This window comes from Phyllobates terribilis, unplaced genomic scaffold (assembly GCF_046119375.1).
Source record: "Phyllobates terribilis strain yellow unplaced genomic scaffold, ASM4611937v1 Scaffold_9__5_contigs__length_417890890, whole genome shotgun sequence".
NCBI lineage: Eukaryota > Metazoa > Chordata > Amphibia > Anura > Dendrobatidae > Phyllobates > Phyllobates terribilis.
This window is the reverse complement of record NW_027362769.1, coordinates 244,625,482-244,638,419: the sequence shown is the minus strand read 5'-3', so window position 1 is coordinate 244,638,419 and position 12,938 is coordinate 244,625,482. Positions and strand designations below refer to the sequence as shown.

Genomic DNA, 12,938 nt, shown 5'->3' with positions numbered 1-12,938 from the left:
ATGGACTTTGTACATATAGAGTGGTGTGGGCGGGGTTAGCTTTCTCAGCTCTGCTTCATTCTAAATCTAAACACTCTGGTTGTGTGAGAACAGCTGCACCCAGTAATCTAAGTGATACATCATTGGATTAATCTTCTCTTTACCTAAATTATGCTGCTCTCAGATGAGGCAGCAAAAACCTGCTGACAGATTCCCTTCAAGTATATTTTTAACTATTGGTCCCCGTGTACCTTATACCTTACAATGGCTCCTATTATGGTGAACCTTGTGATGTGGATTCTCTAAAACAGTGTTTCCCAAACTCCAGTCCTCAAGAGCTACCAACAGATTGTGTTTTCCGGATTTGCTTGGTATTACCCAGGTGATAATTCCATCACCTGTACAATACTAAGGAAATCCTGAAAACGTGATCTGTTGGTGGCTCTTGAGGACTGGAGTTGGGGAACTCTGCTGTAAGCCATAGGATGGATGGGATGCATCGGAGGTGTTGGTGCAGCAAGTTACAGCGGAGCTGGATATGCCAGAACAGCACTTAGATAGCAGAGCTAGGTATGCTGGATGGCATGTACAACTGCCAATCTAGATACGGCATCTGCAGCAGCGTAGAACAAGAGAGCTGGATATGCTGGACAGCACGTTTCCGGTCATGGCCCTCCATCCTGTAATATTGTCCCCCTTCCTTGCCTCCATCCTGTAATAATTTCCTCTGTCCTGCCCCTATCATGTTATCCTGGGCCTATTCTGTAATATTATCCTCTGTTTTGGCCTCTATGCCGAAAATCTGGAACCCATTCTGTAATTGTATCCCCTTTATTGACCCCTATGTTGTCATTTTAGAACCGATGCTGTAATAGGGTCTCCTGTCCTGGACCCCATCTCGTAATAATGGCCCCTATCCTGCCACTCTTCACATACACATAAAAAAAATTGTTACCTGTACCTGCTCCCACAGTGATCCGCATCCTTTTCCTGCTTCATATCTGGTGGAGGGGAGTGGTGCATGACAGTGACATCATGTGCCGCTGGCAATGTACCATTAAAGGGGTTGTCCACTACTATTTAAAATATGCCAAAGCGGTTTTATGATGGAAAGCAGCTTCTTTGTAATTGCCTCCCTTCTGCCTGTGAGCGGTGCTATCACTGGCCGCTCACAGACATCACGTGACCCCCGGCTGCAGCCGGCTCTGACATCCGCTGACGTCACGACAAGTCCAGGCTGCAGCCGAGGGTCCCTCTTCCGCGATCCACAGTGGATGCCAGGCTGTGGGCGGGGTTACCCCGCACGTCACACCCAGCACCCGCCGCACGCTCTCCCTCTCCCCATTCATTGGGAAAACACACGGTGAATACCGGGTGTGATGCGGTGAGGTAACCCCTCCCACAACCCAGCAGCCACCGCGTGGACCACAGTGCTGAGTCACGCCACAATAGACGGGACGGCAGCGGGGGGTCACATGCTGCCTGTGAGCGGCCAGTGATAGCGCCGCTCACAGGCAGAAAAGGCAGAGGAAGGTAATTATAAAGAAGTTGCTTTTCATTGTAAAAACGCTTTTGCGTATTTTAAATTGTAGTGTGCAACCCCTTTAACGTCAGCTGCCGCTTTCTGATTGGCCATCGGTGTGCATAGCAGTTGCGGAGCAGTGAGCTGATTGCTCTCTTCCCTGCAATACATTTCAGCCACTGTGCGTCCAAAGATGCACATTCTGCAGAAAACGGCGCTGTGGTTGGCGGACTCCCTTCCTCCCTGGGACTTATCGTTATGCCTCTAGTCTCTGGTGCCCAGCGTGCTGTGTGTTTGAGACCCCTGGTCTAGAGGATAACTTGCTGGGGATCCTAGCTCTAGGACTCCTAGTGATCCCGAGATGGGCCCATCCTGAATGAAGCAACTGTGAGCGTGTGCAGACTCCACTCCATTTCTTTTGCCTACAGAATAGAGAATAGCTTACTGGTGGCTACAGTGTTCGGAATGTTATCCTCCTCCCCATGGATAGGGGATAACTTGTTATAACCCTTTTAAGCACCGAGTCACTGAATGCAATATTTTGTGATACAGTTTTAAATAATGAATGTTATACAATTGTGAGTCGCTGTCCCCGGGTGGCTTGTTGTTTCTGCACCAGGCTATGATTTATTTCCTCTTTGTTCAGAATTTACGTGATGCATAAAGTGAATGTGCTCCCATAAATAAAGGAACCAGCTCTGTGCATTGTACTTTCGCTGGAAGGTCATTACTGTGCGTGGAACATTTTGCCTAGAGTTGTCATGGCAGGATGCCTTTTACGCCTGGTTACATAACACAAGTCTCTAATAACCCACAGTTAGAAGTTTTGAAGTTGAAAATTGGGTACATTTTTATAAATGGTGCCTGAATTTTTCTTTCGTTCAGCATTGCCTTTGTGTTTTTGTTTTCTATGTGCTGTCTTCAGAGGGATTCTTCTTCTTCTAGAGTGCACAAATTGTAATTTTCCTATTAGATTCTATTACAGTTCAGTCTTAACACCTCTACACGACTGGGCTTTTTTTCCTTTATTTGGGCCTCATATTTTTACTCTCCTTTTTACAAGAGCCAGGACTCTTTAATTAAAAAAAGTGAAAAAAATTGTAATTCGTAAAAAAGACAAAAAAAATATATAAAAATGTTTATATCTTAGTTTTTTAAAAAATTACTGCATTTTTCAGACTATACGACACACCTAGGTTTTAGGGGAGGAAAACAGAAAAAAAATTGAAGCAAAAAATGTGGTGATGCCCTGTTAAGGGGGAGGGGGTCTGCTGCTGGCACTGTTATAGGGGTAATGTCCCCCAATTCTGTTAATACCCCCCATCCTGGTGTGCATGGCACCCCTCATCCCTCATCCTGGTGTGCATGGCACCCCTCATCCCTCTTTCTGGTATGCTTGGCACCCCCCCCCCCCATCCTGGTATGCATGACACCTCCATCCCCATTATGCTGCACACAAAAAATAAACAATTATACTCACCTTTCTTCCCTCTGCTCCAGCACTGCATCCTGCTCTGCTGCCAGCACTGATCTCAGTGTGAGCCGCGCATCACGTCACTGTCATGCGCCCTCACATAGTGAGATGAGCTGCCGGAATAGTCACTGCTCCCCACACTGAGACTATGGGCGTGGGGAGTAGTGACTGTTCACTCTCCTTGATAGCTTGCAGACTGTAGCCGTAGCGCGCCTCCTGCTGCGGCTCGGCGGTCGCATGTGCATGCTATTAAAGAGCATGAATAGTCACTACTCCCCACCCCATGGGAGTGGGTTATAGTGAATATTCATGGTCTTTAATAGCGGGCACATGCGACTGCTGAGCAGCTGCTACGGCTACAGTGTGCACGCTATTATGGGGAGCAGTGAATATTCTTTTTTTTTCTTTTTTCTTTAGCAGCGGGCACAGTGTAGGCTGCAGCAGGCAGTGCCTGCCTCCAGTACCCCGCTCCTTTGCCGCTGCCGTTTCCATATATATATATATATATATATATATATATATATATATATATATATATATATATATATATATATATATATATATATATATATATATATATATATATATATATATATATATAATATAGTACAGACCAAAAGTTTGGACACAACTTCTCATTTAAAGATTTTTCTGTATTTTCATGACTATGAAAATTGTACATTCACACTGAAGGCATCAAAACTATGAATTACCACATGTGGAATTATATACTTAACAAAAAAGTGTGAAACAACTGAAAATATGTCTTATATTCTAGGTTCTTCACAGTAGCCACCTTTTGCTTTGATGACTGCTTTGCACACTCTTGGCATTCTCTTGATGAGCTTCAAGAGGTAGTCACCGGAAATGGTCTTCCAACAATCTTGAAGGAGTTCCCAGAGATGCTTAGCACTTGTTGGCCCTTTTGCCTTCACTCTGCGGTCCAGCTCACCCTAAACCATCTCGATTGGGTTCAGGTCTGGTGACTGTAGAGGCCAAGTCATCTGGCGTAGCCCCCCATCACTCTCCTTCTTGGTCAAATAGCCCTTACACAGCCTGGAGGTGTGTTTGGGGTCATTGTCCTGTTGAAAAATAAATGGTGGTCCAACTAAACGCAAACCGGATGGAATAGCATGCCGCTGCAAGATGCTGTGGTAGCCATGCTGGTTCAGTATGCCTTCAATTTTGAATAAATCCCCAACAGTGTCACAAGCAAAGCACCCCCACACCATCACACCTCCTCCTCCATGCTTCACGGTGGGAACCAGGCATTTAGAGTCCATCCATTCACCTTTTCTTTGGAAGCAAAGATCTCAAATTTGGACTCATCAGACCAAAGCACAGATTTCCACTGGTCTAATATTCATTACTTGTGTTCTTTAGCCCAAACAAGTCTCTTCTTCTTGTTGCCTGTCCTTAGCAGTGGTTTCCTAGCAGCTATTTTGCCATGAAGGCCTGCTGCACAAAGTCTCCTCTGAACAGTTGTTGTAGAGATGTGTCTGCTGCTAGAACTCTGTGTGGCATTGACCTGGTCTTTAATCTGAGCTGCTGTTAATCTGCGATTTCTGAGGCTGATGACTCAGATAAACTTATCCTCAGAAGCAGAGGGGACTCTTGGTCTTCCTTTCCTGGGGCGGTCCTCATGTGAGCCAGTTTCTTTGTAGCGCTTGATAGTTTTTGCAACTGCACTTGGGGACACTTTCAAAGTTTTCCCATTTTTTCCCACTGACTGACCTTCATTTCTTAAAGTAATGATGGCCACTCGTTTTTCTTTACTTAGCTGCTTTTTCCTTGGCATAATACAAATTCTAACAGTCTATTCAGTAGGACTATCAGCTGTGTATCCACCAGACTTCTGCACAACACAACTGATGGTCCCAACCCGATTTATAAGGCAAGAAATCCCTCTTATTAAACCGGACAGGGCACACCTGTGAAGTGAAGACCATTTCCGGTGACTACCTCTTGAAGCTCATCAAGAGAATGCCAAGAGTGTGCAAAGCAGTCATCAAAGCAAAAGGTGGCTACTGTGAAGAACCTAGAATATAAGACATATTTTCAGATGTTTCACACTTTTTTATTAAGTATATAATTCCACATTTGGTAATTCATAGTTTTGATGCCTTCAGTGTGAATGTACAATTTTCATAGTCATGAAAATACAGAAAAATCTTTAAATGAGAAGGTGTGTCCAAACTTTTGGTCTGTACTGTGTATGTATGTGTATATATGTATATGTAGTTCGAAAAATACGGTAAATTTCTTTATTGACGAGAAAATGGGGTGTGATTCGATAATTTTAGTTCTCATTCGGGGTCTTAAATGTGTTTATCATCTGATCACTTGTTCTATATACAGACAGAATTATGTGCTCCTATGGACTGGGAGGCCCAGACACAAACTGACAGTCCATTGACCATCCACTTCTGCGTTGCAAAGGGCCCATGGGAGGCGGTGCACATACAAACCTACAGTCATACCATTTACATATCAGTGATTGATTGACAGTGGCATTTAAATAGTTGAATAGCGGGAATCAGAGCAAGCTCTGGTCGCTGCTGTTATAGCAAAATGCTAGTTGTGTTGAACATCTGGTTTCTCCTTGGTATGATGTGGACCCAGCTCCTGATCTCGCTCCGTACATTGGCACATTGTACTATTACTTCACTTGTCAGTAAGGGGTTAAGTGCTAGTCTTTGGCAGGGGAGTCCAATCTGATCTGGATTTTGTGTACAGCTCTGGTTGCTACACAGGGAGTACATACAGAAGCGGTCTATGTGAACCGCTGTCTATTTCCACTTACTGTGTACTCGGGAAATGCAGAGCGCTTTGTTATAAGTTAAGATTACACTCTCTAATCAACAAAACATTGATTAGCAAATTAAAGCCCCCATATACAGTACTGTGAAAAAAGTTTCAGGCAGGTATGGAAGAAAATGCTTCAAAGTAAAAATTCTTTCAATAATAGAAGTTAAATATTTAATTTTTAACAACTAATAAAAGAGAAATCTGAATTTAATATTTGGTGTGACCGCCCTTTGCCATCTAAATCATGACATTACCCCCACAGACCTCTGATACCAACTTTTCTTTACTCTAATAAATTAACATATTTCTATTGAAGGGTTAAAATTAATATAGCCCTACCACGGCTATTTAGAGATCCATAATAGGGTTAATAATGGGCCCCCGAATGTACTGTAGTACCAGTACATATCCCCTAATGATCACCAATCGGCTCCAATATCTGTGATTGACGGTCATCCCTGTAGACCCCATTGACACCTTCCTCCTATCTGTATTGGACGTTTATACTGAAATATAAAATCTATCCCAATTTTCCATTTTTTTTTTTTTTTTTTTTTTGCCCGCTACCCAGTATATCATTATAATAAGTGCAAAATTAATAATTTATGTTGCTAAGTGATCTCTTCTTTGAAAACTGCCTCCCAGCTGCTCCACACAAACTATGGAAGGGGGTGAGAGGCGGCTCAATGGTGAGGCTGGTTCCAAAGTTTGAGATGCACTGATGTAATAGATACAATCAGAGGTTCTGTACACCTTAATAACTGCTGTCAGGGTTGCCATCCTACTATTCAATTTTTGTTTTCTTTGTTCCGCGCAACTGAACCAAAATTCAAACTTTACAAATTTTTTACGGACATTTGCTTTGCCCCATGAAGACCACACCCCTGATATAGTGCACTCCTGCTAAGATGTCCAGAATAATCGCTGACACTGAACATTGCCCCCAGGATGGGGCGCTGTGTAAACTGTAAAGAAAACAAGACTGCAACGATTTGGAAAAAACCAAGGTGAAAGTTGAACATTTTTCCACTTTAGAAAAAAAATCTATTTTAAAAAAATTTATGCCAGCAACACATCTCAAAGTTGGGCTTCAAGCCATGTCTACCATTGTGTAGAGAAGGAATTAAAAAGACTTACAGCCCTAGACCTACACTGTGTTACACTCGCGGAATATCCTAAAATACAGCGTATTCCACGTGGCTTGAGAGTCTCTCTACGTCCCACTTTATTCCATGACAATCCAGATTTTTGTGCTAAATTTGAAGGTATCCTGAACAAATATTCTATGGACATAATATTACTGACTATTGATTTTCTTCAAAAGGAAATTGCGGATCTGAATACAAGAATCACAGCTACTGAATTGCAACTTAGTGATACAATTTCATCCGAAGATTTTTCCACCTTGAAAACTAGGGTGGATGAATACATCAACGAATATCGCAACGATCTCCAGATTAAGAAGGCAAAATTTCTCCGTGACGCCGAAGACTATTTGCATAATCAGGTGTACAGATGGCATACATCCGACTCCGGCAGAGGTGGGAGATTTCACAGACGAGGCTATACATCATCAACAGGCCGCAACTCGTCTACAGACAGTGAAAGAGAATCACGTCACTTTGCTCCTTTTTTAGAACAACGCAAAAGCCGTCCTTTCAAAACAAGACGAGGAGGGGGAGGCGAGCATCATCAGCCAGACAATGTCAGGATGACAACCCGGTCTCGGGTAGGACCAGCAACATTGTCTTCAATATCTTGTCGCATAACCTGGCACCCGCCGCGTTAACCCTTCTACAAAAAGGACTTTCCTTTTGCCCCACCCCCTCATTCAACACATTTCTTCTTGAACAGGAATTACATCGGTTCTACAGAAGCTTGAGACTTAAGGTGCATTTTTCAATTGACAGGGGTGTTGGGGACCCCATTATGGACATCCATAAGGACGATATGTTTTATCTCAGTGATTTACAATTGCGAGTACCTAGTCGTTTCCAACCTCCACGTTCTTACCCTCATATTGAGACATCCATTGACCTTGTTCAGAGGGATATCAACAACACATTACAGGCTATCAAGGGGGGCCAGTTTCATAATTAGAACAATTTGAGTGTAGAGGAAAATAGAGCCCTTTTTTTTCCTTAAAAATAAGAGAGATTTGATGATAAAGCCAGCTGATCAAGGGGGAGCTGTGGTCGTGATGGATCGTTCATTCTACATTTCTGAAATCTATGCACAGTTAAGTGATACTGACACATACTTACCTATATCGCACAATCCCACTTCTGAAATAGTCACACTTATTTCTGATTTGATTTCTTATCATCTCCATAGAGGCACGAATGATGCTAAACTCGCGGAGTTTTTTGTGAACACTCATCCTACCATACCTGTGTTCTACACACTCCCTAAAATCCACAAAAATTTACAAACACCCCCAGGAAGACCGATCGTTGCTTCTACAGATTCTGTATTGTCTCCATTAGCCATTGTGCTTGAAAAAATTCTGACCCCTCATATCTTGAAAATACCTTTCATGTTTGAAGGATACTTCTCATTTTGTTACAACAATAAACGCATTGGGCCCGATTCCCTCCAATAGTATACTGGTTACCATGGACGTTAATAGTCTATACACTAGCATAGACCATGAGAAAGGCATCAGTGCCACTTCAAATTTTCTTCATGCTCTTACTGATTTGACCACACAACAAATTGAGTTCTGTATTGATCTCCTTACCCTCATTCTAACTAAGAACTTTTTTCAGTTTGAGGATCAATTCTACCTACAGAGGAGGGGAATGGCTATGGGCTCGAACGTGGCGCGTCCCTATGCTAATATTTTTATGGCGGCTTTCGAAAAGAATTTTGTGTATACCCATAGTCTCGACAATACATATGCATTATATTGGAGACTTTATATTGGTGACATTTTTTTGACTTGGACAGGTACAGATAAACAGCCGACTGAGTTTTTTGATGATCTTAATACTAGAGTACCCAATCTCACCTTTACAATACATCATGACACACGGGCCATCCATTTCCTGGATACAATGATTTCACTAACGGACGCAGGAAAACTTGGAAGCGACTTATATGTAAAACCGACCAATAAAAATAGTCTATTACTATACTCGAGCTGTCACCCGTATCATGTGAAAAAATCCTTACCCAAATCTCAATATTGTAGGATTGACCGGATTGTTTCCGATAGTGTCATGAGGGATACTAGACATGAAGAAATGGATGTGAAATTTAGTCAGAGACTACCCACAGCATATTCTGAAACAACAAATTAAAGTAACCCATATTACAAATAAATCCCCCCGAGTAGCATTCATAAATTAGTACCACCCTTTCAGTAGAGCAGTTTATAAATGCATCCTGCGTCATTGGCCTTTATTAAAACAGTCATACCCTGCAGTACCAGAATTTTCTAACACACCCCTTCTGTGTTATAAGAGACCTCGAAATATCCAAGACGATTTGGTCAGGGCGGATGTGGGTTTATTCAACGCACTTTAGCGACTCCATGCAGAGGCACATTCCCCTGCCTGGGATGTCTCCAATGTTCCAATATTATGAAGAGGGGATCCTTCACACATCCACATTCAAATGATACCCCATTAAGGGATATTTCTCGTGCGATTCGAGTTATGTCGTTTATCTTAAGTGTCCGTGCGGTCTCGGATATGTTGGGGAGACGACCCAACATATCCGAGACCGCATCTCGCAACATAAATCCACCATTAGGTATGGATGTACCCTTTTACCGATTCCGGCCCATTTCTCTGCTATGTCCCACACGATATCACAACTCGGATATCAGGTGATCGATCATATACCTCAAAACAGAAGAGGGGGTGATCGCATTAAGAGATTAAAAGAACGCAAATCTTTCTGGATACATACTCTTCAAACCCTGACACCTAAGGGTTTAAATAGGGAATATGAATTACAATATTAATTGGTATGATTTTCAAAAATTTGGGTGGGATTCTCTTCCTGAATTTATGAATATTGGGTCTATATCTATATACAGCTAGCTATTATAAGTTTATATACTGTCACTGTAGCATTCTTATGTAGTGCATCTGATTCTCGTTTTCTTTTTTCTTTTCTCTTCTTTTCTATAGGTGATTAATTAAGCTTTTCACCAGTAACCTTTATGTGATACCTTGGATCTCATATTAAACACAGGCTATGGGAGCCATTCCTATTTGTGTTTCTCTCCATCTTCTACATTATCTCTTTCTCCTTCCTTCTCTTCCCCTGTTCATCTTTCCCCCTACCCCTTTCTTTTCTCCCCCCCCCACACTTTTTTCCTTTTCCTTCTCCTTCCTCTTCCTTTTCATTCTCCCATCCCTTTTCTTTCTTTTTCCCTTCGTTATCTCTTTTTTCCTTTCTCCCTTTTTCTTCTCTCTTTCTCCCTGTGTTCCACGCACTGCGCATGACCGGAAGTTCCGGCATTCCGAGACTGCGCTTATTCCGGCGTACGTTCCACGCGTAGTGCATGACCGGAAGCTCCGGTTTCAAGAGACTGCGCTCATTCCGGTTTGCGTTCCACGCACTGCGCATGTCCGGATGTTCCTCTGAGGGCGCACACACATCGTTAGGGTTCTAATTAGTCCCCATGGGTGGAGATATATATAAAAAGAGGGGTATGCCCCACATACAACCACACAGCATGACCTACCGTCGCATCCACATGGAAGGCATTTCCTAATTTGCAGGTATTTTTCCTAATATGGACAGATCCTAAGCATGATATATGCTATAGCCGGTCCTAAAGTTCACTTTTTTTGCTTTCATTTTCTTCTACTTACCCATTTAATCCAGCTCCCATAGCTTGCAGAATACTCTGAACTTACAAAAAACCCTATACTCAGTAAGTCCTGAACAATTTTTTCCTTTTTTCTCCTTTGAATATCTTACTATTACTGATTGGTGACACTGCTTTGCTACCACTCCTCTAATTATGCCTGTACACACGGGATTGCCATTGTTATTTGATCACTATTGCTTTATGTATTGATTGTGTCCCTGACATAATATAATATAAGTGGTTATACCTTGTCACTCTTTTTGACATACTGCTTTTTGCTTTATTTAGAAAATATCTTGAAAAAGACCAAATAGGTCGAAACGTTGATGTATAATTTTTGGTTTTGCCAATAAGGGATCTATCTTCTGCAATAGTCATTTTGCATCAATACAACTGGAGTGCCGAAGTTCTTTTTGCATTTTGGACTACTTTTTCCTTCAGAGCACCCAAATAGAACAGTGCGCGACCCCTCTCTTTTTTATCTACCATTGTGTAGCCCCCACTTATTTTATTTTTTTACCTTACACAAGTCTTTAAATGTCTTGGTAGTGATGAGACCGTCCCATTTTTGTCGGATGTAGGATTCTGGCGGTTCGGTAGTCCTGTGTAGTCTTTGCCAGATTTTTACGTCTCATAATGCGCCAAATGTTTTCTATTGGTGAGAAGTCAGAACTGCAGGCGGACAGTATATCACCCAAACGAAAGCCATGTATTCAGTATGTGGTTTAGCATGGTCTTACTGAAATATGCAACCAAGATGTTGCCTGGATGGGATCATCTGATGTTTTAAAATGGCTATATAATGGCCAGCATTAATTGTGCCTTTCTACATGTGTAAGATGCCCATGCCATAGACAGTAATGCAGCCACATCCCATCAGAGATTCAGGTTTTTGTACAGTGCGCTGATAACAAGCTGGATGGTCCCTCACATCTTGAGTCCACAGTAGACTGCGTCTTTATCTTTGTAAAGAATTTTACATTTTGATTAATCTGACCACAGAACAGTCTTCACACATGCCTCAGTCCATTTTAAATGAGCTTTGGCCCAGAGAAGATGGCCGCGGTTTTGGATTGGGTTGATACAGAGGGTGAAATAAGTATTGAACACGTCACCAATTTTGTAAGTAAATATATTTCTAAGCTGCTATTGACATGAAATTCTCACATATGTCAGTAACAACCCATCCAATCCATGCAGGCAAAAAAATCAAATCGTGGATGTTCATAAATTAAGTTGTGTAATAATGAGAAATGACACAGGAAAAAAGTATTGAACACTCTTACTGAAATGTAATCCTTTGTATAAAAGCCTTTGTTGGTGATAGCATGAAGATGCCTCCTGTATTGAGAAACTAGTTGCATGCATTGCTCAGGTGTGATTTTTGGCCCATTCTTCCACACACACTCTGATCTTTAAGGTTCTGCTGGATCCTTCTATGAACTCTGAGCATATATCAGCTGACCGCTTCCCTTTCAGTTTTTTTGTTTGTTTGGCCTCCACTAAATGTTATTATTTTTCCTCTTTCAGTTTTTCAAACACAATTTAAGATCCTACGGAAAAGCAATACATTAGAAACTGCAAGTAATCTGGAAGAAAACAGCATCAATGATGAAAATGAGTCATTGCTCTCTAGAGAGGCAACTCCACGAGAAGTGCAGGAATTAGAAGCTCTGCTTGATGATGATGGAGATTTGGAAGTCCAGAGAAGACCACAATCTGCTTCTGACGGACCTGAACCGCCAGATTGTATCCGCAATGTTGTGTGTCCAACTATTCTTACAATAGGGAGTGAAGAAAACTACGAAGAAGAGGCTTCATGTAATGCTGAAGATGTAATTAAAATAGGTAAGGTGTACATTATGTCTTTTGTAACACCTACCATGGTGTACGTAGAAAGTGTTGTCCAGTTTGCTAAACCATTTTTATTTACAACTACGGTAGCTGTACCTGGCCGCGCTTTGCTGTGGCTCAGTCTGGTTAAATGTAAAGGGAAGAAGAGAGCGCGCACGTTTCTAAAATATTTAACTTCACAATGCTTGTGGGTCTACAATATTTTTTATTGTTCCATTGTCTGTGTAGATATAGAGATTGTTTGGTTTGCCGACTCTAGAACAAGCAACATGTAATTGTCCATGTGAGAAGTAATCTGTGTCGAGATTTAAACCGCACAATTCCTAAGATTGGCCCTGAGCTTTGTTGATGGTGATTGCAAACGCCAATCCAATTGGAAATTGCAATCTCTTAAATTGAAATGGCATATCCGTTGGAATCATAGGAATGTGAAGAATGAGGACATCTTCACCTTTGTAAGGTCCTGTCAAGAT

The 12,938-nt window shown here is 41.9% G+C and overlaps 1 protein-coding gene across 3 annotated transcripts in view; it reads left to right on the top strand.

Annotated features, from left to right (window-relative positions):
* Nucleotides 1–12,938, top strand: part of METTL22 (methyltransferase 22, Kin17 lysine) — a 224,842-nt gene that overhangs the window by 24,979 nt on the left and 186,925 nt on the right. For all 3 annotated transcript variants that reach the window (XM_073647778.1, XM_073647777.1, XM_073647779.1), the window contains exon 3: nt 12,142–12,459. In XM_073647778.1, coding sequence (XP_073503879.1) covers nt 12,142–12,459 — 318 coding nt within the window. The remainder of the gene's footprint in view (nt 1–12,141; nt 12,460–12,938) is intronic.